General features: G+C 43.8%; 2 protein-coding genes across 2 annotated transcripts; one reads left to right on the top strand and one right to left on the bottom strand.

The window, feature by feature from the left end:
* Positions 1–1,218: 1,218 nt before the first annotated feature.
* On the top strand, positions 1,219–10,991 carry LOC141126779 (olfactory receptor 2A12-like). The gene is made up of 2 exons (XM_073612765.1): positions 1,219–1,317; positions 10,023–10,991. The coding sequence occupies exons 1-2, from the start codon at positions 1,219–1,221 to the stop codon at positions 10,989–10,991; spliced, it is 1,068 nt and encodes a 355-aa protein (XP_073468866.1).
* Positions 10,992–25,430: 14,439 nt separating this feature from the next.
* Positions 25,431–26,402, bottom strand: LOC141128753 (olfactory receptor 5V1-like). The gene has a single exon (XM_073616229.1). It carries the CDS (start codon positions 26,373–26,375, stop codon positions 25,431–25,433), a length of 945 nt encoding a protein of 314 aa, XP_073472330.1. The 5' UTR covers positions 26,376–26,402.
* Between the last annotated feature and the right edge of the window lie 597 nt (positions 26,403–26,999).

The following is a 26,999-nucleotide window of genomic DNA, read 5'->3' as shown; positions in this document are numbered from 1 at the left end:
CTTTGGGAATCTGATCACCGTGTATTGATAGCAGCTTTATTTTATTGATCTAATCACAGCACCTAATTTTATGTAGTATACCTTTTAAGCACCGTCATTTGTATATATTCAAATGTATCCACATCAGCGCTTGGTTTTTACATAGTATTAGTTTGCTGCCAGTCCCCGACCCTGGCTTGTCTTGACTACTCTCCTGCCTCTTCCTTTGGTTTGATCGCTGCCCGCCAGTTGCCGACCCGGCCTGTATTCCGACTACTCTCCTGCCTCCGTCTGGTACCTGCTCTGCCTGCCAGTGTTGACCCGGCCTGTCTGACCTTTCCAGTGTTCCTGTCAAGTTCCAGTGCATCTCCTTGCAGTCTGCTGTGCCAGTGTCCCTGCCGAACTACAGAACACCTCCTTGATGTCTACTGTTCCAGAGTTCCTGCTAAGCTACAGTGCTCCTCCTTGCAGTCAGCTGTTCCCGTGTTCCTGTCAAGTTCCAGTGCATCCCCTTGCAGTCTGCTGTGCCAGTGTCCCTGCCGAACTACAAGAACACCTCCTCCTTGCTGCCTGCCGTTCTAGTGTACCTGCCAGCTTCCCCTCAGCTGCTTCAGAGGTCCGGATCAGCCCCTACATCTGCCACCTGCCAGGCACTTTTTGGCCCTTTGCGCTCTTGAGCCCCTGTCTCCTCTATCAGGGGTTCCCAAGCCAGAGGCATAGGAGAGGGTGCTCCCTGTATTCTGGGCGCCACCATCAGGTATGTGACACATATATTGTGTTGTCCCACCAAAAATATGAGGCTACACCAGCCCTCTGGCAGGATGAACACCTAAATTTTATGAATCTGTTATTGAAAGCATAATCTTTGTTTAGGGACATATATACAGTATATTTATAATTATAATTCTGCTTGGTATATATACTGTATATGTATGTATGGTTTCTTACATAAAAATAACATTTAAAAACAGGTATTGGAGATTCCAACTTTCCATAAACATTATCGTTCTTTGTTCTTAGATAGTTTCCATGCTTAGGATGATGAAATCAAATGTTTATTTCATAATGCTAAGATTGTTTGTTTTATTTTTCGATATCAAAAACAAACTAATGATCAGCTTTGGGAAATGATTGGCACCCACTGGGATTGATCATCACCACAGTATTTGATCAGAAGAGTATATAAAAGGTGATGTGAGAAGTCATGAGATGTAACGCTCGGCTGAACCTCTCCGGAGTATGGGCATACATGGAGGACTCCAACATACTCAGGAAGATGATCATTATAATACGAATCTGTATATTCCCAGGATAAATAGCGAGGAGCACAGTGCCAAGGTACAGTAAATATTCTGCTAATGTCACTGTATGAAGGATAGCTTTTACACACAGCTTCTGAAAGATCAAAACTGTTCTATGTAGTGGGAGAAATAACAATACCAGTACTGGTGTGTATGTATATATATATATATATTATGGATATTGTAAAATTGAATGTCATGTTGGTGCTTTTTATAATGTCTATGCATTGTGCTCTCTACTCTGACAGTAATAGCAGCCCAGCTCTAGACTGACTCTGACTGCTTATGTAACGACACACACAGCATTCTTCTCCATTGACCTCCATTGTACCTGTTCACTGCTCTGCCAATGTAAAATCACACACAGCATATTTCTCTACTGACCACCAACCTAACAGCACACACAACATTCTTCTCCACCGACCGCCGCTGCACTGGTTCAATTTTTTTCCCGACCCCGTCCTATGTAACAGAACACACAGCATTCTGCTCCACTGACCCCCACTGTGCTGATTCACTTCTTCAGATACTGCTGCCAATGTAACAACACACACAGCATATTTCTCTACTGACCACCACTAATGTAACAGCACACACAACATTTTTCTCTACTCTACTACCCTTACACTCCATTCCTAGAGTGACTCTGACTGCCAATGTAAAAGCAAAAGTGACATTCTTCTCCGGTGGTGGCCACTGTACCTGTTCACTGCTCCACCAACTGCTGCCAATGTAACATTAAACAGAGCATAATTCTCTACTGACCGCCATCAATGTAACAGCAAGCACAACATTTTTCTCCACTAATTGCCGCTTTTCCAGTTCCATTTTTTGCTGACTGCAATCAATGTAACAGCACACCCAGCCTACTTCTCTACCGACTGCCACCAATGTAATGGCACAGAGGTTTTTCATTAACTGCCACTGTACTGGTAACTTTTCCACTGGCTGCCATCAGTGTAAAAGCACACAGAATTTTTCTCTATTGACTGTCACTAATGTGATAGCACCTGCAACATTCTTCTCTACTGACAGAGTAAATCCGGTGTAGGGTTTAACGTCAAGAGAAGAATGCCATCTGTGAATTGGGATACCCGAAATTCTGTGTGCTCTTTCAGCTATGCGCTTAGCCATTAGCCCGGGGGCCTCTGGGATATGGCAGGGGTGGAAGTATAGATGTCGCAGAATTTGCCATTGCGACTGGGCCCCATGCTGCAGGGGGCCCGTGTGCGACTCCCCGAGGGAAGGCTGCATATAGGACCGAGCTCCCCGATCCTCAGACGATGCGTAAAACGTCAGCGCAGCTCGGTCACGCTGTGATTACTCTGAAATTGAAAGCAAGGAAGGGGTGTCTAGCACAGTGTATGCTGTGCTCTCTGCCTCCCCCTACAGTGCAGTACCCGGCATGGAGGAATAGCGCTGCAGCTGATGATTTTTAAAAAGGCGATCTATATATGTTTGTATGCATGTGATGTGTGTTTATATGTGTGTGCCTGCATGTTTGGGTGTGTGCATGTGTGTGTCCGCATGTGTGTGTGCGTTTATTTGTGTGCATGTGTATATGTTTATATGTAGGTGTGTGCATGTGTATATGTTTATATGTAGGTGTGTGCATGTGTATATGTTTGTGTGTTTGCTCGTGTGTGTGTGTTTTATATGTGTGTGTGCGTTTATATGTGTGTATGTTTATATATGTGCATGTATTTATATGTGTATGTATATGTGTGTGCATGTGCATATGTGTGTGTTTACATGCATGTGTATGTATACACATTACTATTAATCCTGACCCCCTTTTTCTTTACGATTAGAACTCATTTTTTAGGGCGGGTTCATAATACCAACAAGAAAATACCATTCCTCTGAAAAGCGATGCAGGCTCAGATAGCTTTTCAGAGGCATTTGACAGGCAGGGAAGAGGCAATATGTTGCGCCTTGAATGGTAAAATGTTGAGAAACACTGATACAGAGAAACTGATATCTCCATTTTCCTCCTGCAGATGCTGAAAGCCTGCGGGAGGGAAATATGGGGGAATTGGAAGGATCAGTTCCTCTATATGTAGCCGCACCCACTGCGACTCCTATGCAGCTTCTTTCTGCTGCCCCCGTGTGCTCTCCAGCCCCCTTGTACTTTTTCCTGGCCCTCCGTGCTCTCTCCTAGCCCCTCCCCTTGTCCCCACAGCTCAGCAGAGTTCCCCCCTTCCCTCTCCTCTCTTGCCGGTTGCTGTAGGGTATCTGCAAGGAGAGTCACAAACTCAGTCCATTCATCACTGAAACATAGCAAACTGTATTTACTATGCTTCGGTTTGCGAATAAAGGGGCAGCTCTATACAGAGCTATTCCTGACCATTCATTCTGTGCAGCAGAGGCTGTGTTCTCAATCTCATTTCTCGGTCTCAAAGGTGAAACATCAGAGGTCTGCTTAGACCCCTGATATTTCACAAAAGCCCCCAACTCTTAAAAAAAAAATTCAATATTTTTTCAAAAATAATATTGTAAAACAATAAATAAATAAATGGTAGAAAAATACAATAACATTAAAAAAAAAAACAGACGCCAGTGGCAGAACTACCAGGGTCCCAAATGTCACACTTGTGACCGAGCCTTGGCGTTTATGCCACTGGGCTCGTAGGGAAGGACCCCAGCTGGGGGTCAGGGGGGCCCTTCATGGTTTCTTGCACCGGGGCCCTGAAGGTTCTTGTTACGCCACTGGGATATGGATTTCGCATATATCCAGTAAGGATTCTACCTTTTAGGTTTCTGGAAGATCAATGATGTGTAAATTGTTCCACCTTGAGCGATTCTCAAGATCTTCTAACATGGCTTGGATATATGTATCTGAGAATGTTGCTGCGATGCTAGAATAGATTGGCAGAGTTCCTTCTCCAACACAGAGATACGATGCTCAGCCTCAGAGAGCCTTTGTGCCTGATCTCCAAGTTCCTTACGTATCTGGTCTAGGCCTACTGCCACAGCTCTGTCCACAGCTGCTGTGATGGTAGGGGATTAGAGAGCCGCCATTGCTTGAGCGAACCTGTCTTGAGAATTCTAGTGTTTGGTCTGACTGGGTTCAGGAGATTGTTGGCTGCTTCTGTCAGCTGCTGCCTCAGTCCCGGCAGCCATATGAGTTCACTTTTCTACTGACTGCCACCAATGTAACAGCACATACACCATGTTTCTCTATTGACCACCACTAATGTAACAACACATTCTTCTCTACTGACAGCTACTATAGCTCTCTTCTTTACTGACTGCTGCAATGTGACAGCACACACAGTATTCTTCTCCACTGACCACCTTTATATAGATTCACTACTTTACTGACAGGCCCCAATGTAAAGGTATACTTCTACTGGCCAAGTATGTAACTGCAAACACAGCATACTTCTCCACTAACCGTCACTGTACTATTTTACTCCTCCAGTGACTGCTACCAATGTAACAACAACACAACATTCCTCTGCACTGACCACCACTGTAACAATTCACTTTGTTGCTGACTACTAACAATGTAACAGCATACACCCTACTTCTCTACTGACTGCCACCAATGTATTTTTAACCACCTCCTGTCCACTGTACCTATTTAACCACTTTAGGACCGAGTCTCCTTTTTGAGATTTGGTGTTTACAAGTTAAAAACTATTTTTTCGCTAGAAAAATAATTAGAACCCCCAAACGTTATACATTTTTTCTAACACCCTAGAGAATAAAATGGCGGTCGTTGCAATACTTTCTGTCACAACGTATTTGCACATCGGTCTTACAAACGCACTTTTAAAAAAAAAAAATACACTTTTTTTTAATTAAAAAATAAGACAACAGTAAAGTTAGCCCAATTTTTTTTATATTATGAAAGATAATGTTAGGCCGAGTAATCTCCATAGGCGACATTTAAAACCACTTTATGACCGAGCCTCTTTTTGAGATTTGGTGTTTACAAGTTAAAAACTGTTTTTTTTTTTTTGCTAGAAAATTACTTAGAACCCCAAACATTATACTTTTTTTCTCTAACACCCTAGAGAATAAAATGGCGGTTGTTGCAATACTTTCTGTCACAACGTATTTGCACATCGGTCTTACAAACGCACTTTTTTAAAAAAAAATACACTTTTTTGAATTAAAAAATAAATTAAATAGTAAAGTTAGCCCAATTTTTTTATATTATAAAAGATAATGTTATGCCGAGTAAACTGATACCCAACAAGTCACACTTCAAAACTGTGCCCGCTCGTGGAATGGCGAAAAACTTTTACTCTTAATAATCTCCATAGGCGACATTTAAAAAATTCTACAGGTTGCATGTGTTAAGTTACAGAGGAGGTCTAGAGCTAGAATTATTGCTCATTTCAGATGATTGCAAAATGAGCAAACAGTGTGACCAGGCAGTGGGAAATACAAATAGAATTCTAGGATGCATCACTAGAGGGATCACCAGCAGGAGGATGGAGATCCTGATTCTTCTATATAGATCTTTATATCACTAGATTGGTCACCAGCAGGAGAAAGGAGGTCCTGATTCGTCTATATAGATCTTTATATCACTAGAGGGGTCACCAGCAGGAGGAAGGAGGTCCTGTTTCCTCTATATAGATCTTTATATCTTTACATCACTAGAGGGGTCACCAGCAGGAGGAAGGAGGTCCTGATTCATCTATATAGATCTTTATATCACTAAAGGGGTCACCAGCAGGAGGAAGGAGGTCCTGATTCATCTATAGATCTTAATATCTCTAGAGGGGTCACCAGCAGGAAGAAGGAGATCTTGATTCCTCTATATAGATCTTTATATCACTAGAGGGATCACCAGCAGGAGGAAGGAGGTCCTTATTCCTCTATATAGATCTTTAAATCACTAGAGGGGTCACCAGCAGGAGGAAGGAGATCTTGATTCCTCTATATAGATCTTTATATCACTAGAGGGGTCGCCAGCAGGAGGAAGGAGGTCTTGAGTCCAACATATAGATCTTTAATTTACTAGAGGGGGCACCAGCAAGAGGAAGGAGGTCCTGATCCCTATATATAGTATAGATCTTTATATAACTAAAGGGGTCACCAGCCAGAGGAAAGAGGTCCCGATTCCGCTATATAGATCTTTATATCACTAGAGGGATATCGATCTTTATTTCACAAGAGAGGTCACCAGCAGGAGGAAGAAGGTCCTGATTCCTCCATATAGATTTTTATATCACTAGAGGGGTCACCAGCAGGAGGAAGGAGGTCTTGGTTCCTCTATATAGATCTTTATATCACTAGAGATCTTAATTCCAATATATGGATCTTTAATTTACTAGAGGGGTCTCCAGCAGGAGGAAGGAGGTCCTGATCCCTATATATACAGTAGATCTTTATATCACTAAAGGGATCACCAGCAGGAGGAAGGAGGTCCTGAAAGGGGGTGAATAAGGTTCAGGAGGGAAGTTTTTTCAAAATCAAGAACATGGGGACATGACCTGAAACCAGCTGGAGGAAAGTTCAAAACTAAGCTTAGAAAGTATTATTTTACTGAAAGGGTAGTTGATGTTTGGAATAAACTTACAGCAGAGGTAGTGAGACAGTCAACAGTAAATGACTTCAAATGTACTGGGACATACATAGATTTGTACTCAGACAAAAAAGTTACCAACAAAATACAAAACGTATTAAAAAAAGAAAAGAGGGGTACCGACTACTCTGTCTTTTTTCTGCCATCACTTTTTCACTTTTCTATGTTTCTGTGCAGGATCTGTGATGTGAGCAGTTTTGCGGCTGTCCTCAGTCTAAGGGCTCTTTCACACATATATGTCCGTTTTGAAGAACTCGGCTTGCTCAGCAGGGATCGAGCTTTTGATCATCGCTGAGGCGGCGGATGACAGGTCCATCTCTGCTCACTGTGCAGGGACGGACCTGTCAGAGCCCGGCTCTCCTCTATGGGGGGATTGAATAAAAATGGACCGCCTGTCCGTTTTCTTCCGATCCGATTCACCAGACGGATGGAAAATAGGGTTTCCATCCATCTGCATTTAGCAGATCGGAGCGGAGCGGATGTCAGCGGACATGTCACTGTCCGTCACTCTATAGAGATACATGGAGAGTCCGTTCAGGTCTGCCTGGAAGACTGACAGGCGGACCTAAACGGTCTGTATGTGTGAAAGGGGCCTTAGGCTCACATCCCTGCTGACAGGGAAATATTTAAATAGAGGTGCTCACCTCTCCATTACTCCTCGCCAAGAAGAGAGGAGAACATTCACACACAGACAGTTTAACAAAAATCCTCTCTTCGCTCAACCTACCTGAACAGTGTTCATTGGGATCTGTAGTCCAAAGAGTCTATTAGTCCGATTATATGGCTGCTGTCTCAAACTACCACTGCCAGGATTCTTAGCACTCTGCATAGAAGTCTATGGGTTTACTCGGCTTTAGCTCTCCCCCTGCTGGTCAGAGGAGAATGGTGCAGCATAACATCAGTATCTCAGTAGAGGGAGAGAAGAATAAAAGTCAATGTCTCCATCTCTAGATTTCTGTAGTCCAGCACTTGGCTACATATATATATATATATATATATATATATATATATATATATATATATATATATATATATATATATATATATACTGGTGTAGCCAGGTGCTGGCTAGTCTGTCTTTGTCATCAAGGGACATTCTGTTCCCCTTTAGTGTTCGGCCTGGGCATTGTGACATCATTTCCTGAAGGCAGAAAGAGAGAGACCACTACTGAAAGCAGGGGATCGTTTGACATGTGGTCTGGAGATACAGAATTTACATGGAGCCAATGCTGCTGCAGACTACAAGTTCCAGCTGGCTGGAGACAGAGGAATGCTTGGTGTGGAAATAAATAGCCTGGTCTGGGAAGGAGCATTCTTTCTTGGGACCATGGACTTCAGCTGAGAGCAGGGACCCAGCCACTCTGGTGGATGTGAGCAGGCGCCACAGCCTGGATGGCGTGGTGATTCTTCAACAAGTGAGCCATACATGTTCAGGCAGATCCACAAACGCCAGCTCTCTTTCAGCTGAGTGGCTATCTGGGGTCACTCTCATTGTCACCATTACAGACCCAGCCGGATCCATGTGTCACTAGGCACATTGGCAGGCACCCTTCACTGGTTGCAGATTTTTCAAATGTCTGTTCTGGGACATCCTATATCCTTGAGCCTTGGTATCATCAGAATTGGTGAGAGGGCATAAGCCCACACTGTGTACACTCTACAAAAAACACTGCATGCAGACACCTTTATCCCATCTCTTTACACAAAAGCTTCTAGCTGGAAACACTTTGTATATGCTATCCACCATTTCTGGTCACCATTGCACAGCAACCCCTCTGGGCTCTTGTTGAGCTAGCTGAAGATTCTGAACACCTATGCTACTTCTCTTCTATTGTATATCCTCTGTATATTTGTTAAAGTGGTTGTAAACCCTATTTTACAACCTTATGCTACAGGTAAGCCTATATTAAGGATTACCTGTAGCTACCCAGGATATCTCTTAAACCTGCACGGTTTAGGAGATATCCCCTGTCCCCTGCATGTGCTGATGTCATTGGCACATGCACACTGGGGAAACTGAAGCAATGGCACCTATGTGCCGTTGGTGCCGTCTCTGTGCCGTTATCAGCTGCTCACGCGCGCATGTGCGGGAATGACATCATCGCAACTCCGGCCAATCACAGCACTGGAGCCGCGATACCAGGAAGTAACTCCGGGATGACATGTCTGCGGCCGGAGGGGGAGACGAGGACCGCTGCGGGGGCTTCAATCTGAGGTAAATAATACATAATGAGCTACTATGCATGCTAGCTCATTATGTCTTTTTCTTGCAGGGTTTTTTTTCTTGTTTTTTTGTAAGTGGGTTTACTTCCTCTTTAAGACTAAAGTTTGAGATGGGAAAGATATCTGCATTAACATTTGTATCTCTCTGTTGACTTAACAATCTTTAGTTAAATACGTATTTGCTTTGCTAAAGTCTGGTGTCTTTTGCAAATGTATCCTTCCTTTGAATTATGTCAGAACCCAGGGTGTCAGAGGTGTCGGGAAGCTTGCAAGGTCAGGTTTGGGGACAGTCATCTTACAGCGGCCCCTACGGGGGTGGCGCTACATTGGAATAGTGAAAAGTGTGGTCACTTTTTCTGCCAAACGGTAAGGAATTGCTTCTTCCACTGATCTTTGTGGTGTAGATTCATGTGTCTCCTCATGCATATGGTGCCCATATGGCTGGTAATGTAACAACAGCAGAGGCTGCAGACCGTGGTGTTAAAAAAATTAGTCCTAGACTGAAGAGCTCTGCGGACCAGATCTGAGAATAGCAGTGGCCTTTGCCTGCGAGGCATTGCTGTCCATTAAAATAGGATAGCTGCTCCCGCCTGTGTTTTGCAAGCTGCCCCTTCCCCTGGACAACATCATTCCTTGCTGCTGTTTCCACTTACGATCTGCCACCTTGTCATCCCTACCTTCTAATTTACGGAGAAGAGGACAGAAGAGGTGTTCTTTAGTCCTAACTCGCTTCCTGTTCTTTAATGTCAACGCTGCTCCTCCATAGCTCCAGCACAGTGAGTGAGGGTTGACACCCTAGGACAGGAAGTGTGTTACTGGCTGGACCACCAGGTGAAAAAAGAAACCATCACCACACAATAACATCTAAGGGCTATTAAGCTGCAATATGTTACATTTGTGTTTTTAGGTTCAGATACACTTTAGCTTTACATATCATGCTGGGTGCTAAAATATTAACCATCACTTTTTCACAGGTGTCACGTCAAAGGAATGAAACAATTGTTGTAGAAGTCCTGCTTGTTGGGTTTGATGGGTTTAATGAATACAGAATTCCACTTTTCCCTTTCTTATTGATTATCTACACCGTTACCTGCATTGAGAACGTCCTGATCATCTCTCTAATATGGAAAAGCCCTCATCTCCACTCCCCCATGTACTTCCTGATCAGCAATTTACTCCTTTGTGAATTTGTTGGTTCAACAAACGTTGAACCATCGGTGCTGCAAAACATCCTATGGGGAAGAAGCGTTGTTCCTTATGTTGATTGTGTCGTCCAGATGAATGTAGTGCTTGCTGTTTTAGTCTTTGAGACTTTTCTGCTGACGCTGATGTCCTATGACCGATATTTAGCAATATGTCAACCATTGAGATATGCTGCTCTCATGAACATTAGGCTATGCCTATATCTTGTCATTGGCTTTTGGTTGTTTTCAGCTGCAGTTGTAGCCATTTTTTTTTACTTCTTTATGTGTCTAAAATTTTGTGCCCCTGTTATCATCTATTATTTTTTTTGTGAATTCACTGCATTCTCTATTCCGGTGTGTGTTATATCAAACGCAAAACCCCTTATCATATACGGATGGGTGATAAGTTATTTGCTTAATCTACCTTTTGGCCTTATTGTGTTGTCCTACTTACTGATCATAATCTCCATCCTCCGGATAAAATCATCCGCCGGGAGACGGAAAGCCTTCTCCACTTGCAGCTCCCATCTTCTGGTGGTGTCTTTATATTTCGGAATACCATTTGTTTCATATGCAGTGTCATTTACTGCAATAATAAGTGACAGCATTTATACCGTACTCTCCTTTATATACTATTTAATGCTTCCCATGTTAAACCCCATCATTTACACTTTAAGGAATCAGGACATTCATAAAGCTTTAAAGACATCAGTGACTGACATGAAAGGATATTGTGCTGTTAAAGGACATTCAAGATAAGGAGAATTATGGGGGAGGGGGAAATAATGATGCGAACACCAGTTTTTTAGGGCATGAATTTATTTGTGTAGGATACACTGAAAAAAGGCCAAATGTTGCAATTACTTTTTCTTTGTCTGTGTTCTCTATGTTGCATGATAGTGTATTACATGTTGTGTTCCCTTGTTATATGGCAGTGTATTACATGTTGTGTTCCCTTGTATGGTTGTGTAATAAATGTTGTGTTCCCTTGTCTGACTTCCAAAGAGAATCCTTGGTGTCTGTTTAGCTAAAGCATTGGTAACCATAATGTTCCTTTCTTTTATGTTGCTTTAGCTCTTCTGTTAATGTTGGCTTTTTGAAATTCCCTGTGGACTAGGATCTTTAAGGTGGATATTGAGTTCTTTAATCACTTTTGATGCAGCCTTTTTGTTTTGTTTGACCACAATCAATGGTCAACAAACTGTCATTTAATTTATGGCCCCTATTATTCTTCCCCAATGGAGTCTTGCCATGCTTGGTGGACGCTGGAGCTCTTGGAGTCTTGTTATGCATGGTGGAGACTGGTGATCTTGGAGTCTTGCCATTCTTGGTGGAAACTGTTGCTCTTGGAGTCTTGCCATGCTTGGTGGAGACTGATGCTCTTGGAGCTTTGTCTAGCTTGGTCAAGAGTGGTGCTCTTGGAGTCCTTTGATGCATTTTTGCTCTTGGAGTCTTGCCATGTTTGGTGGAGACTGGTGATCATGGAGTTTACCCCATACTTGGTGGAGACTGGTGCTCTTATTGTCTTGCCATGTTTGGTAGAGACTGGTGCACTCAGAGTTTTGCCATTCTTAGTGGAAACTGTTGCTCTTGGAGTTTTGCCTCGCTTGGTGGAAAATATCATGCTTGGTAGAGACTGGTACTTGTGGAGTTTTCCCCATACATGGTGGAGACTGGTGATCTTTTTGTCTTGTCATGCTCAGTGTAGACTGGTGCTCCTGGAGTTTTGACTTGCTTGGTGTAGACTGTTGCTCTTGGTGTCTTGCCATTCTTGGTGGAGACTGGTGCTCATATAGTTTTGCCATGTTTGGTGGAGACTTGCCATGTTTGGTGGAGACTGGTGATATTGGAGTCTTGCCACTCTTAGTGGAGACTGTTGCTCTTGGAATCTTGCTATGCTCTGTATAGACTGGTGCTCTTGGAGTTTTATTTTTTTAAATTCTTTTTATTAAGCTTTAAGATAAGATTACATCAACAAAGCCTATTGGGTATATCCAGTCTTGAACTGAAAACATAAAAAAGAGAAAAGATGAAAACAAAAAAAACAAAAACACAATTATAACTTATTAACACAAGGTATTTGGTAACCAAGGCCTATAACGACTTCATACATCGTAGCTGGAAGGTGCTAAGTAGACATCTGAGGATTGTCCCTGAGTGCACAAAACTCAGCAAGAAAAATGCTCAGAGGCAAAACAGCGCATACTATGGAGGCATTGCTGATGACTAGACAGTGTCCCTGGACTCTGTCCAAATGTCCCATAACTTGGAGAATTTTTACGGGCATCCCCTAGATTCATAGGTAAATTTGTACAATGGGATCATTTTGTTGACAATAGATTTCCAATAATCTAAGGTAGGTGCCTGGGGAGATTTCCATTTGAGTATGGACTTACGTGCATAAAACAATAAAATACCTAGTAGTGTTCTCATTGCCCTGGAGGTAGCTAGTAAATGAACTAATTCTAAGATACATACGTCTATTGATAGTGGCACTGCTACAGTAGTGACCTTGCAGATACAATGAGAAACCTCTGCCCAGAAGAGCTTTATACCAGGGCACTCCCAGAACACATGCAGGAAGTTGGCAGAATCTGCTGTGCTTCTCCAGCATTGCGAGGGGTGTGAGGGGTAAATCCTATGTAACCTCTGGGGCGTTAGATGAATTCTGTGAAGAATTTGAAACTGTATTAGCCTGTCTCTAGCTGAGCCCAGGTTATGCATGGGATAGTCCCATACGTCTTCCCAGTCCTCTGTATCTAGTTCTGGAACCTCTGCATGCCAGTACGACAGGAGCCTATCTGACCCGTCATGTATGGAGGGTTGCAGGGTCCTGTATATGGAGGAGAGTGGTTTCTCTAGTATGTCTGCATGTAGTAGGGATTCAGTTTTTGACGGAGCAATGGTTACAGGCTGGTTACCAAATTTCATCTGAAAGGCATGTCGGAGCTGGAGATATCTGAACAAATACTAACTCGGGAGGGCATATTTGGTTTTTAGGATGTCAAAGGTCAGGAGCACACCCCTTCACAAATTTGGATAAGGTATTTAATTCCCCCAGAAGTCCACACAACAGGGTCAGGGAACAATGAGATATGCTTAAGGGAGGGGTTAAGCCACAATAGTGTATGAGGTAAAAAAGTATGTAAGGACTCTTGGCGTTGAAGTTGCCATGCCTTTATAACTACTCTCATAAACTGAGCATCCCTGTCTGGTCCCCCTTCCAATGGGAAACACTTCAGACAGTTCAACTCCCAATTTTGTTTGTGCCAGGGGAGCTCTGTACAGGATTTTAATCTGGTTACGGAAATGTGGACCAAAGACCATTACCTCCGGTACTGCGGACATGTAGACCCAGTCCTCTGAGTCGAATGCTTTCTCTATGTCAAGCAGGGCCAGGACCCTAGAGGCTAGTTTACTAGGAGGGAGCTGCAAGTGCGTCAGAACTCTGCGTAAGTTAATGTATGATGATTTTCTGGGGACAAAGCCAATCTGATCGATACAACTAATGATGGTAAGAATTTGGTCAGTCTCATGGCTAACACAGGTCGGGATTTTAAAGTCATAATTCAAAAGGGTGATTGGTCTATAAGACGTGCAAAACTTGGGGTCTTTCCCTGGTGTGGGTATTAGTATAATGTGAGCCCGGTACATCGATTATGGTAGAGCCTGGGACTCATAGCTCTCTGAAAAGACCTCATGCAGCCTCGGGGCTATGTGTTCAACTAATTTTTACCACTCTCCCGGCAACCCGTCAGGTCTGGGTGTTTTGTTGGGGGGGTGAGTTAATTGCTTTTGCAATTTCGGTAACGGAGGTGTCTGCATATAAGGAGACAGCTTCCTCAGTGGACAAGGATAACAGAGAAAAACTGCGTAGAGTGTCCAATAAGGATGAGAGATCTGGGGGAGGGCCTTCGTGGTATAAGGACTGAAAAAAAACTTGAAATGCATTCAAAATGTCAGAAGGGTCCGTAAAGGAGCCCCCAGTATCTGAAAGCATTTCAGAGACCACCATCCGATGCCGGGAGTCCGTAACTAGATTGGCCAATAGCTTGCCATTCTTGTCCTCAGACTCAAACAGCCTCCCTGCCTGAAGAGCGGCCTCTGCATGAGTGAGAGACGTGAGATGAAGATTCAGGTCTCTACGGGCCTGTGCCAAAGCGGAGTAATTGTCTCCAGTAGGGGAGGACACAAATTCAGAAGCTGCCTTGGACTCAGTCTGTTTCGAGCAAGATCAGCTGGGAGTTATATTCAACCCTTGCAGTTTTGAGGGCTGATATATACTGACCTTGGGTAAAAGCTGTAAAGGCATCCCACACCATTTGGGTGGATGCTGAGGATTTATTTGCCTCCCAGTATTGTGTGTCTGAGTCCTTCAGCAGCTCCTGTACCCTGTCATTATGTAGCCATTTAGAGTATAGGCTCCAACAACCCGGATCTACCTCCTCCTACCTGTACCATAATCTCTATCGGGGAGTGGTCCGAAATGCCAGCCGGCAAGTAGGAGACTGTCCGTATGGAAGACAGCACCAGCCTAAAGCTAAATGCTAGGTCAATGTGGGAGCCAGATTTATATGAAGCTGAGTAGTGTGAGCAAAAGCGATCTAAAGGATACTTATTTATCCAGATTTCCATTATGTCAAAGGACCCTAGTTCAATACAGGACAGTCACTGAGGATTGGAGGAGTCCAAGTCAGCTTGCAAGACAGAATTAAAGTCCCCGGGCCCATACAACTCTAGTGAGCTGCAGAGGTGCCAGTTTCTCCTGGATAGCGTACAGTATGCCCAGAGAAAAAGGTGGAGGGACATATACATTGACAAACGCATACTTCACTGCACCAATCTCCAGAACTAAAATAATGTATCTGCCCTCAGGATCTAAAGACACATGTATCACTTTATATGCAAGAGATTTGTTTAGAAGGATGGCGACCCCTCTGGCATAACTGGAATAAGTGGCATGAAAGGCATGTTGCACCCTCAGGCTCTGCTGAGGGACAAGATCTTGTTCCCCAGAAGGTGGGTCTCCTGCAAAAAGAGGATATGGGGGTTTATGAGTGTTAAGAAATTTAAACATTAGGGACCCTTTAAATTTGTAGTTTAGACCTCTTATATTCCAAGAAATTATTTTCATCTCCAAAAGGATATTTGATGAAAGTAGCAAAATGGGCACTGTACTAACGATCCAATTATCGTACGATCACTTCGGAAGTGGTATTTTTCCTCCCGATTTTGGGATTGTGTGTACGAGCCTTTAGGGTGCAGTGGCTCCTTACCTTACCGCTGTAAGGTAACAGCATAAAAATAACTAGGGGTAATCCTGATTTCCAGGATACTGCAGTAGGTCTCCCTAAGTGTGTCTTTATGGATGGCGGTCTATATGGAGCCTGATATCCTGTTGAATGCTTCTCTTTTATATGTGTCTCCTCCACACAGGTTAACAGCGATGGAGATCATTTCAGGTGGACACATAAACAATGGAAAAAAGAGAACGGGGGACCCCAATAGTGAAGTATATAAAAACTATGTTTACTTTGAACTTTTTGTCACTAGCACTTTATCCCGTTCAGGCTAGCGTGGGTCTGGATCAGTGGTGGCTGGTGCTTAAAATTTTTTGGGGGGCACAAAAACATTTTGAAAAAAAATCATCAATTGCAGCCACTGTGCCCTCAAACACTGCCACTGTGCCATCAATTGCAGCCACTGTGCCAAACCCTGCCACTGTGGCCATTAAATGCTGCCACTGTGCCCAATAAACTGTGCCCAATAAACAGAGCCACTGTGCCATCAAATGCTGCCACTGTGCCCATCAAACGCAGCCACTGTGCCAAACGCTGCCACTGTGCCATCAAAGGCTGCCAGTGTGTCCATCAAATGCTGCCAGTGTGCCCATCATATGCTGCCAGTGTGCCCATCAAATGCTACCAGTGTTCATCATATGCTGCCAGTGTGCCCATCAAATGCTACCAGTGTGTCCATCATATGCCGCCAGTGTTCCCAACAAATGCTGCCAGTGTGCCCATCAAATGCTGCCAGTGTGCCAATTAAATGCTGCCAGTGTGCCCTTGAATGCCCCCAGTGTGACCCCCGCCCGCTCGCCATCTGCCCGGCACTTACCTTGTCTTGATGGGGCAGCGACAAGTGGGGTCCTCCGTGTGTCTCCTGCCATCCTCATCTCCTGTCCTCACCTCCTGATAGGCGTCCAATAGCGGCGCCTGTCGTTTCAGCCAATCAGGTGACAGGTAACAGACCTGAGCACCTGATTGGCGGAGAGGTGGTTTAGTATTAGGAAAGCGAATAGTCATTCTCTTTTCTAACACAGCTGAGTGACCTGCGAGCGCCCAGCATGTCACTCGCAGGTCACCTTTTTTGACGCCTATTAGAGCCTATGGCTCTGGCTCTAATCAGGTGCTTCAAAAACACCCCCGCCGCTGTAATTCAGGCTGCCGGGCGCCTGAATAGGGGGTGGCAGTGGCGGTGCAATGCAATGCATGAATCTATCTATTGGTGATAGAGGGGTGACAGGAGAGAGGGGGCGGCGCAAGTGCACCCTTAATGCATCGGCTGTCACTGGTCTGGATGCTATCCTATATTGGACTATTTGTACCTATTGCACATGGGAAGTTCATCACTTATCTCTCTGATTATTTATCACTTTAGATTCTGTATTTTACTGTGTTTATGAATTTGTGTGTATGAATTTGAATAATTTTTTGGAGTCCATTATCTTGTACACTTAGCACTTTATATGAATCGCTGAGCACTTTATTTGTTTTCTATTACTTGGCGTGCAGCGCCATATATTGATTTTCTTTATTATATTTCCTGCTGGGTAGTGTTTGACCCAAACGGTACTTGCCATAACCAAGCACCATATTAATTTATTACAGTTTAGGCAGCGCAGGAATATTCATTTCTTCTATCTGCTCTTGGAGTTTTGCCTTGCTTGGTGGAAATTGTCATGCTTGGTAGATACTGGTGCTCTTGGAGTTTTGCCTTGCTTGGTAAAGACTGGTGCTCTTGGAGTCTTGCAATGCTTTGTGGAGACTGGTGCTCTTAGAGTTTTGTCATGCTTGGTATAGACTGGTGCTTTTGGAGTTTTGCCTTGCTGTGTAGAGACTGGTGCTCTTGGAGTCTTGCCATTTTTGATGGATACTGATGCTTTTGGAGTCTTGCCAAGCTTGGTAGAGACCGGTGCTCTTGGAGTCTTGCCATTTTTGATGGATACTGATGCTTTTGGAGTTTTGCCTTGCTGTGTAGAGACTGGTGGTCTTGGAGTCTTGCCATTTTTGATGGAGACTGACGCTCTTTGAGTCTTGCCAAGCTTGGTCGAGACTTTTGCTCTTGAAGCAGCAAACAATTTGGCTGTTCTGTTAGAGGTGCTCCAGCTAAATGGGCACAAATGTTTTGTCCTCTATGGAAGTCTGACAAGTCACTCAGTTTACTCACCACACATACAAACTGTTGCCAAACAGTTGTAATGCACTGGCATAGAACCTAAGAAATATAGACTAAGAAATAAACACAAATAAAATTGGGATCTACAATGCCGGTGGTTCACATTTTTGTGTCCGCCTCCTGTACTTGTACATACAGATTTTTTAAAAGTGGTTGTAAAGCTCATCTACATGTTTTTTAAAATACTTGCACTGCAATATGTCCTGACTCATCAAAATCCCAATCACAATATCTGTACCTTATTTTGTGGATCGGAGTGCCTGTCACAGCCCTGTGAATGTCTCCGGTCCGTGGGCATGTCCACGGGCCGGAGCTTGGGAGGGGGGAATTGTGACATCATTGACTCTCCTTCAATCTATACACACAGTAGGTAGTGTGACTTAGTGTCAATCACAGGTGCGGGGGGGGGGGCATGGCGACATGCTGGTGTCGGGATGTTCTCCATTAACACAGCACAGAGGATTTGAGCTGACAGGTTGCTCTTTTCACAGGCAAACTAAGGACAAGTGAGCCTTGCCTGCATACTGTACTACCTAAACTGGTTCTTTTGCATTTATTTTTGGGGTTTACAACCGCTTTATCTGAGAACCTTGGGGTAGGAAATACACTCTAGAAACTTTGTTGAAGATTTTTTTTTTTTAAATGTGTCATACACCCAGCTCCTCTCCCCCTACTGCTTCTCCACCACCACAAATACCAACAATTCCAGGCTGGAAAAATGACAGCCAGGACTTTCTATGTATCACATATCAGGAGCGGTTGTCAAAACGCATCTGCACCTGTAAAATCACAGTCTGAAAGTGTCATTAAGTACCCTGTTTCCAACTGAAAATAAGCCCTACCCTGAAAATCAGACCTAGCATCTTTTTCGGGAATGGCTGCAATATAAGCCCTACCCCCAAAATACGCCCTAGTTAAAGTCATTGTAAAAATATGTAATCCGTTTTGTAAAAAGAATATATAATGTGCAGTGTGTCTCCTTTTGTAACTTTATTGTGTAAAAAAAACCTTATTTACAGCGCCGCTGGGCGCTCACGTGACCCCCGGAGATCTTCTCCTCTCCTCCCGACTGACATCAGCAGCTCCTCCCCCCTGCAGTGCTTGGAGTGGGGCTGACGTCAGCGGGGATCTCGGTCTCTCCCTCTGCAGTATTCGGCATGGGGAAGAAGGGTCAGGTGCTGTAAATAAGGTATTTTTTACACATTAAAGTTACAAAAGGAGACACACTGCACCTTATAGATAAGTAAGATGAGACCATAAACGGCGCTGCCCTCTATAATATTAATGGGTACCAGGTAAAAATATCACAGGATCCACACTGAATCCAGATGACTCCGATACATAAAAAACTTTACCAGTATCAAAACATACTACGGTTTAGGCCAGAAGAACCATATATTTGGAGGTGAGCAAAATTACAAAAAAACAATACTTAAAAATTGCTAAATAAGATGTGTTCCCCCAGCGGGATATAAGTGTCATCCATAGTGAAATATATAATACCTGAGTGAAAAAATATATAATACCTGAGTGAAGAAAAATTAGGTTGGACAGTGCAAACCAAAGAACAGTGTAAAAAAGGAAGCAAGTTAAAAAATTATTTTAAAAAGCTTTTTACCCCAAAGTTCACAAGTATTGGGACAAGATGGCGCCAAAGGAAACCTATTAGATGTAAGGATATGTGTGCTTAATATTATCAGTGTGGTGTCTGTGTGTCCCCTTCCATATTTATATGCAAACAATATTAAGTAGAGTTGTGTTTGACTCCAATGTTCAAAAGTATTGGGACAGTAATAGGTATAAATAGGTATTATACGGATATGTGTGCTTAATATTATCAGTGTGGTGTCTGTGTGTCCCCTTCCGTGTTTATATGCAAGAGATATTAAGTATAGTTGTATTTAACCCCAATATTCAAAAATATTGGGACAATATGGCGCAGAAGAAGCGTGAGATGTGAAATATCCTTTTGTGTGAAACGTGAATTGTCCTTCTATGTGATAAGCAAATAATAATGAAACCACTCCCAATATTTAAGTTACAGGTCATAAAAAGGTATATACAAGTAATTCAAATTTCTTTTGTTTGAAACAAGTAGTATAGTTAATTTCTAGAAAGTTCATATATATAATCCATGCAGGACAAATATTGTTAACCAGGTGGGGAGAACAGAGTTCAGCTGAAAATGCTGTTTATTTCACCCAAGAGGGTACACCGTAGTGACTTCTGTGTGATTTTTTTCATAAGGTGACTTGAAGTGCTCGCCCCCCTCTGCTACCCCACTCACCAGAAATAATCACCCCTGCAGGGGTACCAAGCGACAAAGTGGGTGCCTCAGGGCGAATGATGTTTACTTCAAAAGTGCTTTCATTCCTCTGCTCTGTGCGATCCTTATGGCTGTTCCAGGTAAAATGTGTGCTCTGACATGACCATGCTACTCCAGCAATGTACCACCTTAAGCTGTTAAACACTCCAGAAATCCAGAGAAAAGAGAAACACAAGGGGCTGCCTTCGTGAAGTATGTCAAAGTATTTATTCCATAAAAGCAAATCCAATCCAAAAAATGCAAGCCACAATGTACATCATAAACAGCGCTGTAAGCAAGGAAGAGACCAGCAGCGATCTGCGAGCGTGCGTCCCAGCTTGCGTTCCAGCGTCCACTTCCGGGTATGACGTGTGAGCGTGACTCCGCCTTACGCGTTTCGTCATAGGACGTTTTCAAAGACGGTGTCCACGCCTACGCTTCACACTATAATATAGTCATGCAGCCCACAATACCACTCCCCTTATTATGGTAATGTCGCTCGGGGGGAGGGTATGTTATTGCCACTAGACTGCAGAGATGTGTTAAGTCCATATGGCAAAACTAAGTGCTTTCTACTCATTCTGCCAGCTGTTTACCGCTACTTGTACTCCAACTGCTCACTGTGTTGAAAACCCCTTAGACTAAATACAGTGCATTTAGAACGGGTGTATATAGGTCAATGTGGGAGTAAGGTCTCCTGGTGTAGTGTGTATTATTGGAGACACTGCACCTTATATATTCTTTTTACAAAACGGATTACATATTTTTACAACAACTTTAACTAGGGCATCACCTGAAAATAAGCTCTGGTGTGTTTTTTTTGTAGTCAAAATGAATATAAGACCTGATCTTGTTTTTGGGGAAACACGGTACATACGATCTAACAATTGTTATATGTACTGTTTATTTATATGTAGTCTGAAGATTTGACCTTTGATTTTCATAGGACATCAGCAAGCAACCTTACAAGCAAATAAAAAATGTTTTTGTAATAAAATTAATTCTTAATTAAAGGGTAACTCCACTTTCGTGGAGGGGGGGGGATAGCAAATAAAGAAAAAATAATATAGTGTGCACAATTGTGATACAGGTCATATTGTAATTGAGTGTTATTAAAAATTACCTTTCCTTTTCAATCTGCAACCTCTGTAAATTTCTATATAAGCATTGAAATATGGCTACATGAAGTTGTTCTGTACACAGAGTGTGTACTGACCACTCCCCAGGAAACATCATTTCCTGCTTGTGTGATTGGCTCACCAATTTTCCCAGAAGTCTGCCTAAGATACAGGTCAGATTTCAGGCATCCCCTGCAACAAAAATGTCATTTTTGGTGAGATATTTCCAATAGGAACACGTCTAAAGGGATGCAGGCCCAGCAGCTTTTCTCATAAGACCCCTTTCACACTGGAGGCGTTTTTCAGGCACTTTAGCACTAAAAATAGCACCTGTAAAGTGCCTGAAAAAAGCCTCAGCTGCAATCCCAGTGTGAAAGTCCGAGTGCTTTCACACTGGGGCGCTGCGCTGGCAGGATGTCAAAAAAAGTCCTGCAAGCAGCTTCTTTGCAGCGCTGTAGAAGCGGTGAATACACCACTCCTAAAGTGCCCCTGCCCATTGAAATCAATGGGCAGTGCCACCGAACCGCCAGTTTTAACCCATTTTCGGCCGCTAGCGGAGGTTAAAAGCGCCCCGCTAGTGGCCAAAAAGCGCTGCAAAAATGACAGTAAAGTGCTGCTTAAAATGGGGGCGCTTTACCACCGATGCCCTGGCCCTGGCAGTGTGAAAGTGCCCTTAGCGCTCTTCAGCTGCACAGCTGACAGTTAATTATGAAACCACTCCCATTATACCCACTCAGTACAGAGGCACAGACAACCACACAGGGATTTCTTCAGAATAACAAAAGGTAGGAATCTGAGACAAAGTTTGTTAAAATCATTGCAATGTACATAGATCACCCGGGGGGATGTTTTTATGTTTTTTTTCTCAACAAAAGTGGAGTTACGCTTTAAAGCGCTAGTAAACTGCTGTTTTTTGTTTTTGTTTTTGTTTTGTTTTTTAATCCTGCAAGGCATTGCCGTAATTGGGTTGAGTCATGAACCCCCCCCCCCCCCCTCCCCCATCGAGTCTGGATGTACATACTTCCCACCTGACAGGAACACCAGAAACCACCCTGTCACTCTTGGAGCTCCCATTTCCAGGTACATTATTTGGGTTGGTGATGCTCCATACAGCCATCCCTTGCCCTAATAAATCCATCCAAGTCATCATCAACCCTAGGTTCACATCTATGCAGTTACGGTTGATTCAGCTTTCAGGTACGTTTTGCGGTGTGTTTTTGAACATGCATCTTTCATGCGTTTTGTGTTTTTTTTTCTCTTTAACAAACTGTGTATAACTGGTTGTTAAGGAGTGGGCTCGGAAGCTGGCTGCTGCCTCTTTAACAACCAATGAGTCATCAGCTGTTAGCTGGCAAAAAAACAAAAACAACGTGGGGTCAACCCAATCAATACAAGACCCGTCAGGTCTGGTATGGATTTTAAGGTGAACCCCATGCCAAACATTTTTAACAAATGGCATGGGGTCCCCCCAAAATCCATGTGCTCTTAGACGGCAAGCTGACTGCTATACTAGTTATAGCAACCTCCTGCCACACACACTTTTATCTCCCATCTCAGAGAATGTGTGAGACGTTATCAGGCTGTTAACAGAGCTAGGGAGCAAGAGACAGCTACAGGACACAGTGCTTTTGAGAGAGATAAGAAAACACTACAGATATATGTGCCCAGCTCAAATTTCATGAATCGGGTTTACATCCATTTTAAATGATCAGAATAAGGGGGAACAAAGTAACAATAACACAGTGCAGCCACCAGATTTCCCAGTGGGGATGTCAGGACCAGAATCTGAACCCATGACCTCTGATGCATCTGATAGTAGCTCTCCTTGCTGAGCCCCCTAAGATGTTGGAGAGCTTCCTGTCTGAACCCTTGGATAATCTTCTCTTGTACCTTGTTTCTGGTGAACCTTGAACTCCTTGCTCCTCCCATGAACTTCCTATTAAGGCCATGCCTTTGGACTTCCTTTTTGCCAGATTATTGCCAATATCTTGAGGGTTGCTGGGACTGTGACGTCATAAAGGGGCGGGGTCACCGGATGACATCACCCGGTGACCACGCCCCATGCCTATATAAGTCATTGCGAGGCGCTCACACAGCATTACAGCGGGAGTGAGCGTCATGTCAACATCGGAAGAAGAGAAGAGGGAAGAAGATGACGAAGTAGACCGGGCCACCGCTAGCAAGAGAGCGGCAAAAGAGCAGAAGATAGCGGAGGAGCCCAGCAGAAGAACCGGACACCAAGAGAAGAACCGGACACTGGGAGAAGAGGCCAGAGAGAGAGCGGAGAAGAACCGGACACCGGGAGAAGAGGCCAGAAAGAGCAGAGAAGAACCGGACACCAGAAGAAGAGGCTGGAGAGACCCCCGAAGTCATCAGAAGAAGACCCCCGGAGCTGCCTAATAAATTACTTTAAAAACCTGTGTAGTGTGTTTTTTATTGACACTTTTTTCCCTAGGTGAATGGGTAGGGGTATGGTTGTACCCCATACACATAGGGTGGGGTGCCGGGATCTGGGGGCCCCCTTATTAAAGGGGGCTCCCGGATTCCGATAAGCCCCCCGCCCGCAGACCCTGACAACCAACGGCCAATGTTGTCGGGAAGAGGCCCTTGTCCTCATCAACATGGGGACAAGGTGCTATGGGGTGGGGGGGGGCACAGGATGCCCCTTTCCCCCAAAGCACCCACCCCCCATGTTGAGGGCATGCGGCCTTGTATGGTTCAGGAGAGGGGGGCGCTCGCTCATCCCCACCCCCTTTCCTGACCAGCCGGGCTGCGTGCTCGGATAAGGGTCTGGTATGGATTTGGGGGGACCCCCACGCTGTTTTTTTCGGCGTAGGGGGTTTTCCTTAAAATCCATACCAGACCTAAGGGCCTGGTATGCTCCCAGAGGGGAATTCCCTCTCAAGCTCGCTGCAATAGGAAAATGTGTTTTTCCTGTTGCAGCCAGCACGAGATGTACAGTACCCTGTCGCCGAGAACCAGCGCGATGGGATTGCGCTGTAAACATTCTCGTGGCTGCGTACTGTAGTTTGTACAAAAATCCAATGGTTTTGTGTACACATGATCAGACTTTTGTTGCCGGAAAGTTGTGCGTTCGCACAGCCAACAAAAGTCCGATGAAAACAGAAAAAGTTTGTCTGATGGAGCGTACACACGGTCGGATGTTGCTCCAAAACAGCTAATTTGCATGTTTGTTGTCAAAAAGTCTGATTGTGTGTACAAGCCTTTAGTTTCACAGGTGATGAACTCTCTGATAGTATGACTCTTGCCCACTGTTCTTGTCACCTCCTTCTTGCAATGCCACATATAGGCTCAAGCACCACAACTCCTCACACCGCATTTGTAGCGGCTACTGGACAGCTAGAAGGGCAGCTACAAATGTGAAGTGAGAAATTGTGGTGCTTGCAAAAATATGTGTAAACGCAAGAAGGAGGTGAGGGGCACAGATGGTAAGAGCCACACTATGGCTGTCTATGGACAGTTCATCAACTGCAGATCCTAATCTATTATATACAGTGGCAAGAAAGAGTATGTGAACTACTTGGAATTAACTGTTTTTCTGCAGTAATCTGCCATAAAATTTGATCTAAACCTCATCTAAGTCCCAACAATAGACAAACACAATGTGCTTAAGCTGATGACACACAAACAATTCTAATTTATCGTGTCTTTATTGAACACACCCATTAAACATTCACAGTGCTTTAGGAAGAGGTAAGTGAACCCTTGAAGTTAATAGCGGGTCAAAACTCCATAGGTGGCAAACACTTCCGTAGCTCTGGTCCAGACCTGCACAACATTCAGGAGAACGTTTTGACCATTCCTCTTTACAAAACTGCTTCAGCTCGGACACATTTGTAGGATGTCTGGTGTGATGGCTCTCTTGAGGTCATTCCACAGCATCGCTATTGGGTTAAGGTCTGGGCTCTGACTGGGCCATTCCAAAATTAACCTATGACTTAGCCCTGTTGGGCAGAGTTAAATTTGTCAGAAGCGTGGTTTCTTGGTGGAGGCATATAGGCTGAAGCTGACCCTTACCCACATGCCATGGTGGCTGGCTGGGAGAACGGTACTTTTTCTGCTTACTAGCGCATATCGCTTTGGATGAACATATACAGCCTGCAACCCTTCACCTGTGGATTATGGATACAGTATTCCTGGCTTTGAGCGATGTTCCAAGTATAGCTTAAGGACCATTCCAAAAGGCACATTTTCTTTTTTCAAAGCCAGCCAATGATGGATTTACTTTGATGCCTAGGACCATTGGGTCATTGAATATATTTTGATACATTATAATACAAATGTATATGTTTAGCGCTAACAATAAAGAGTTTTTATTTTACCGATTGCTGCCTGCAGAGCTTTATGAATCTCCTGATTCCTTAAAGTATAAATGATGGGGTTGATCATCGGCGTCACCGAAAAGTATGTGAAGGACAATCCTTTGTAGACATTGAGATAATGGTCACTCCTCGGCATCCCGTATAAGCAAAAAACCGCGGTGTAATATATAGTCACCACTAGGAGGTGTGAGCTGCAGGTAGAGAAGGCTTTCTGCCTTCCCGCCGACGTCTGTATCCTGAGGATTGTGACTATAATAAAGACGTAGGACAGAACAATGAAAAAGAAAGGCAAGATTGTTAATGTTACGCTGACCGATAGAGCAAATAAAACAAGAGTCCTTATGTCTGAGCATGCAAGGGACACATATGGGGTGAAGTCACAGTAAAAATGATCGATGGTCAGAGGGCCACAAAATTCAAGATTTAGTACGTAGTAAAATACAACTATAAGGAATATTAATGAAAGGAGCCAAAACACGGTTACAAAATAGAAGCAGAGTCTATTGTGTATGAGAGCAGAGTATCTGAGAGGCTTACAAATGGCCAAATATCTGTCGTATGACATCAAGGTGAGCAGCAAGGTCTCAACGATCGTTATGGCTCCAGACACATTTAACTGGACAGAACAGCCGAGATGGGAGATGACGGGTCTTCTTGAGAGCATGTGGTGCAGTATCAGGGGGACCAGATCCGTCGTGTAGAGAAATTCACAGAAGAGCAAATTGCCGATCAGGATGTACATGGGACAATGGAGACGAGGGCTTATACATACTAAAAATATAATTAGGATGTTCTCAATGCAAGTCAATGTGTATATGATCAGTAAGAGAAGGAAGAGAGGGATTCTGTATTCAGTGAGGTTCTCAAATCCAACAATCAGGACTTCAGGATTGACTGTTTGATTTTTTTGGTGTGCCATCTGTAAAAGGAATTGACTGACAGTTATTAAGCTGTAACTACTAGTGGTATTAATCTGTATGCTTTTAGTTACTGGTGTGTTCTTTAACCACTTCAATACCGGGCACTTTCCCCCCATCCTGCCCATGACCATCTTTAGCTCTCAGCGCTGTTGCACTTTGAGAGACAATTGCGTGGTCAGGCAACGCTGTAGCCAAACAGAATTTTTATCATTTTTTCCCACAAATAGAGCTTTCTTTTGGTGGTTTTTAATCACCTCTGCGTTTTTTATTTTTTTTTAATAAATGAAAAAATACCGACAATTAAAAAAAAACAAAACTGATGGGCACTGATAGGCGGCACTGATAGGCACTGATAGTGCCCACCAGTGTCTATCAGTACCACCTATCAGGGCCCATCAGTGCCCACCAGTGCCACCTGATAGGTGGCACTGGATAGGCAGCACTGATGAGGAGCTACTGACAGGCATTACTTGGGCTTTAACCTCACAAATCCCCTTTGGAAGAATGGTCAAACATTCCCATAGTCACACTCCTAAACCTTGTGGACAGCCTTCCCAAAAGAGTTGAAGCTGTTATAGCTGCAAAGGGTGGGCCAATCAATATTGATCCCTATGGACCAAGAC

This window comes from Aquarana catesbeiana, linkage group LG01 (assembly GCF_042186555.1).
Source record: "Aquarana catesbeiana isolate 2022-GZ linkage group LG01, ASM4218655v1, whole genome shotgun sequence".
NCBI lineage: Eukaryota > Metazoa > Chordata > Amphibia > Anura > Ranidae > Aquarana > Aquarana catesbeiana.
This window is presented reverse-complemented; position numbering and strand designations above follow the sequence as displayed.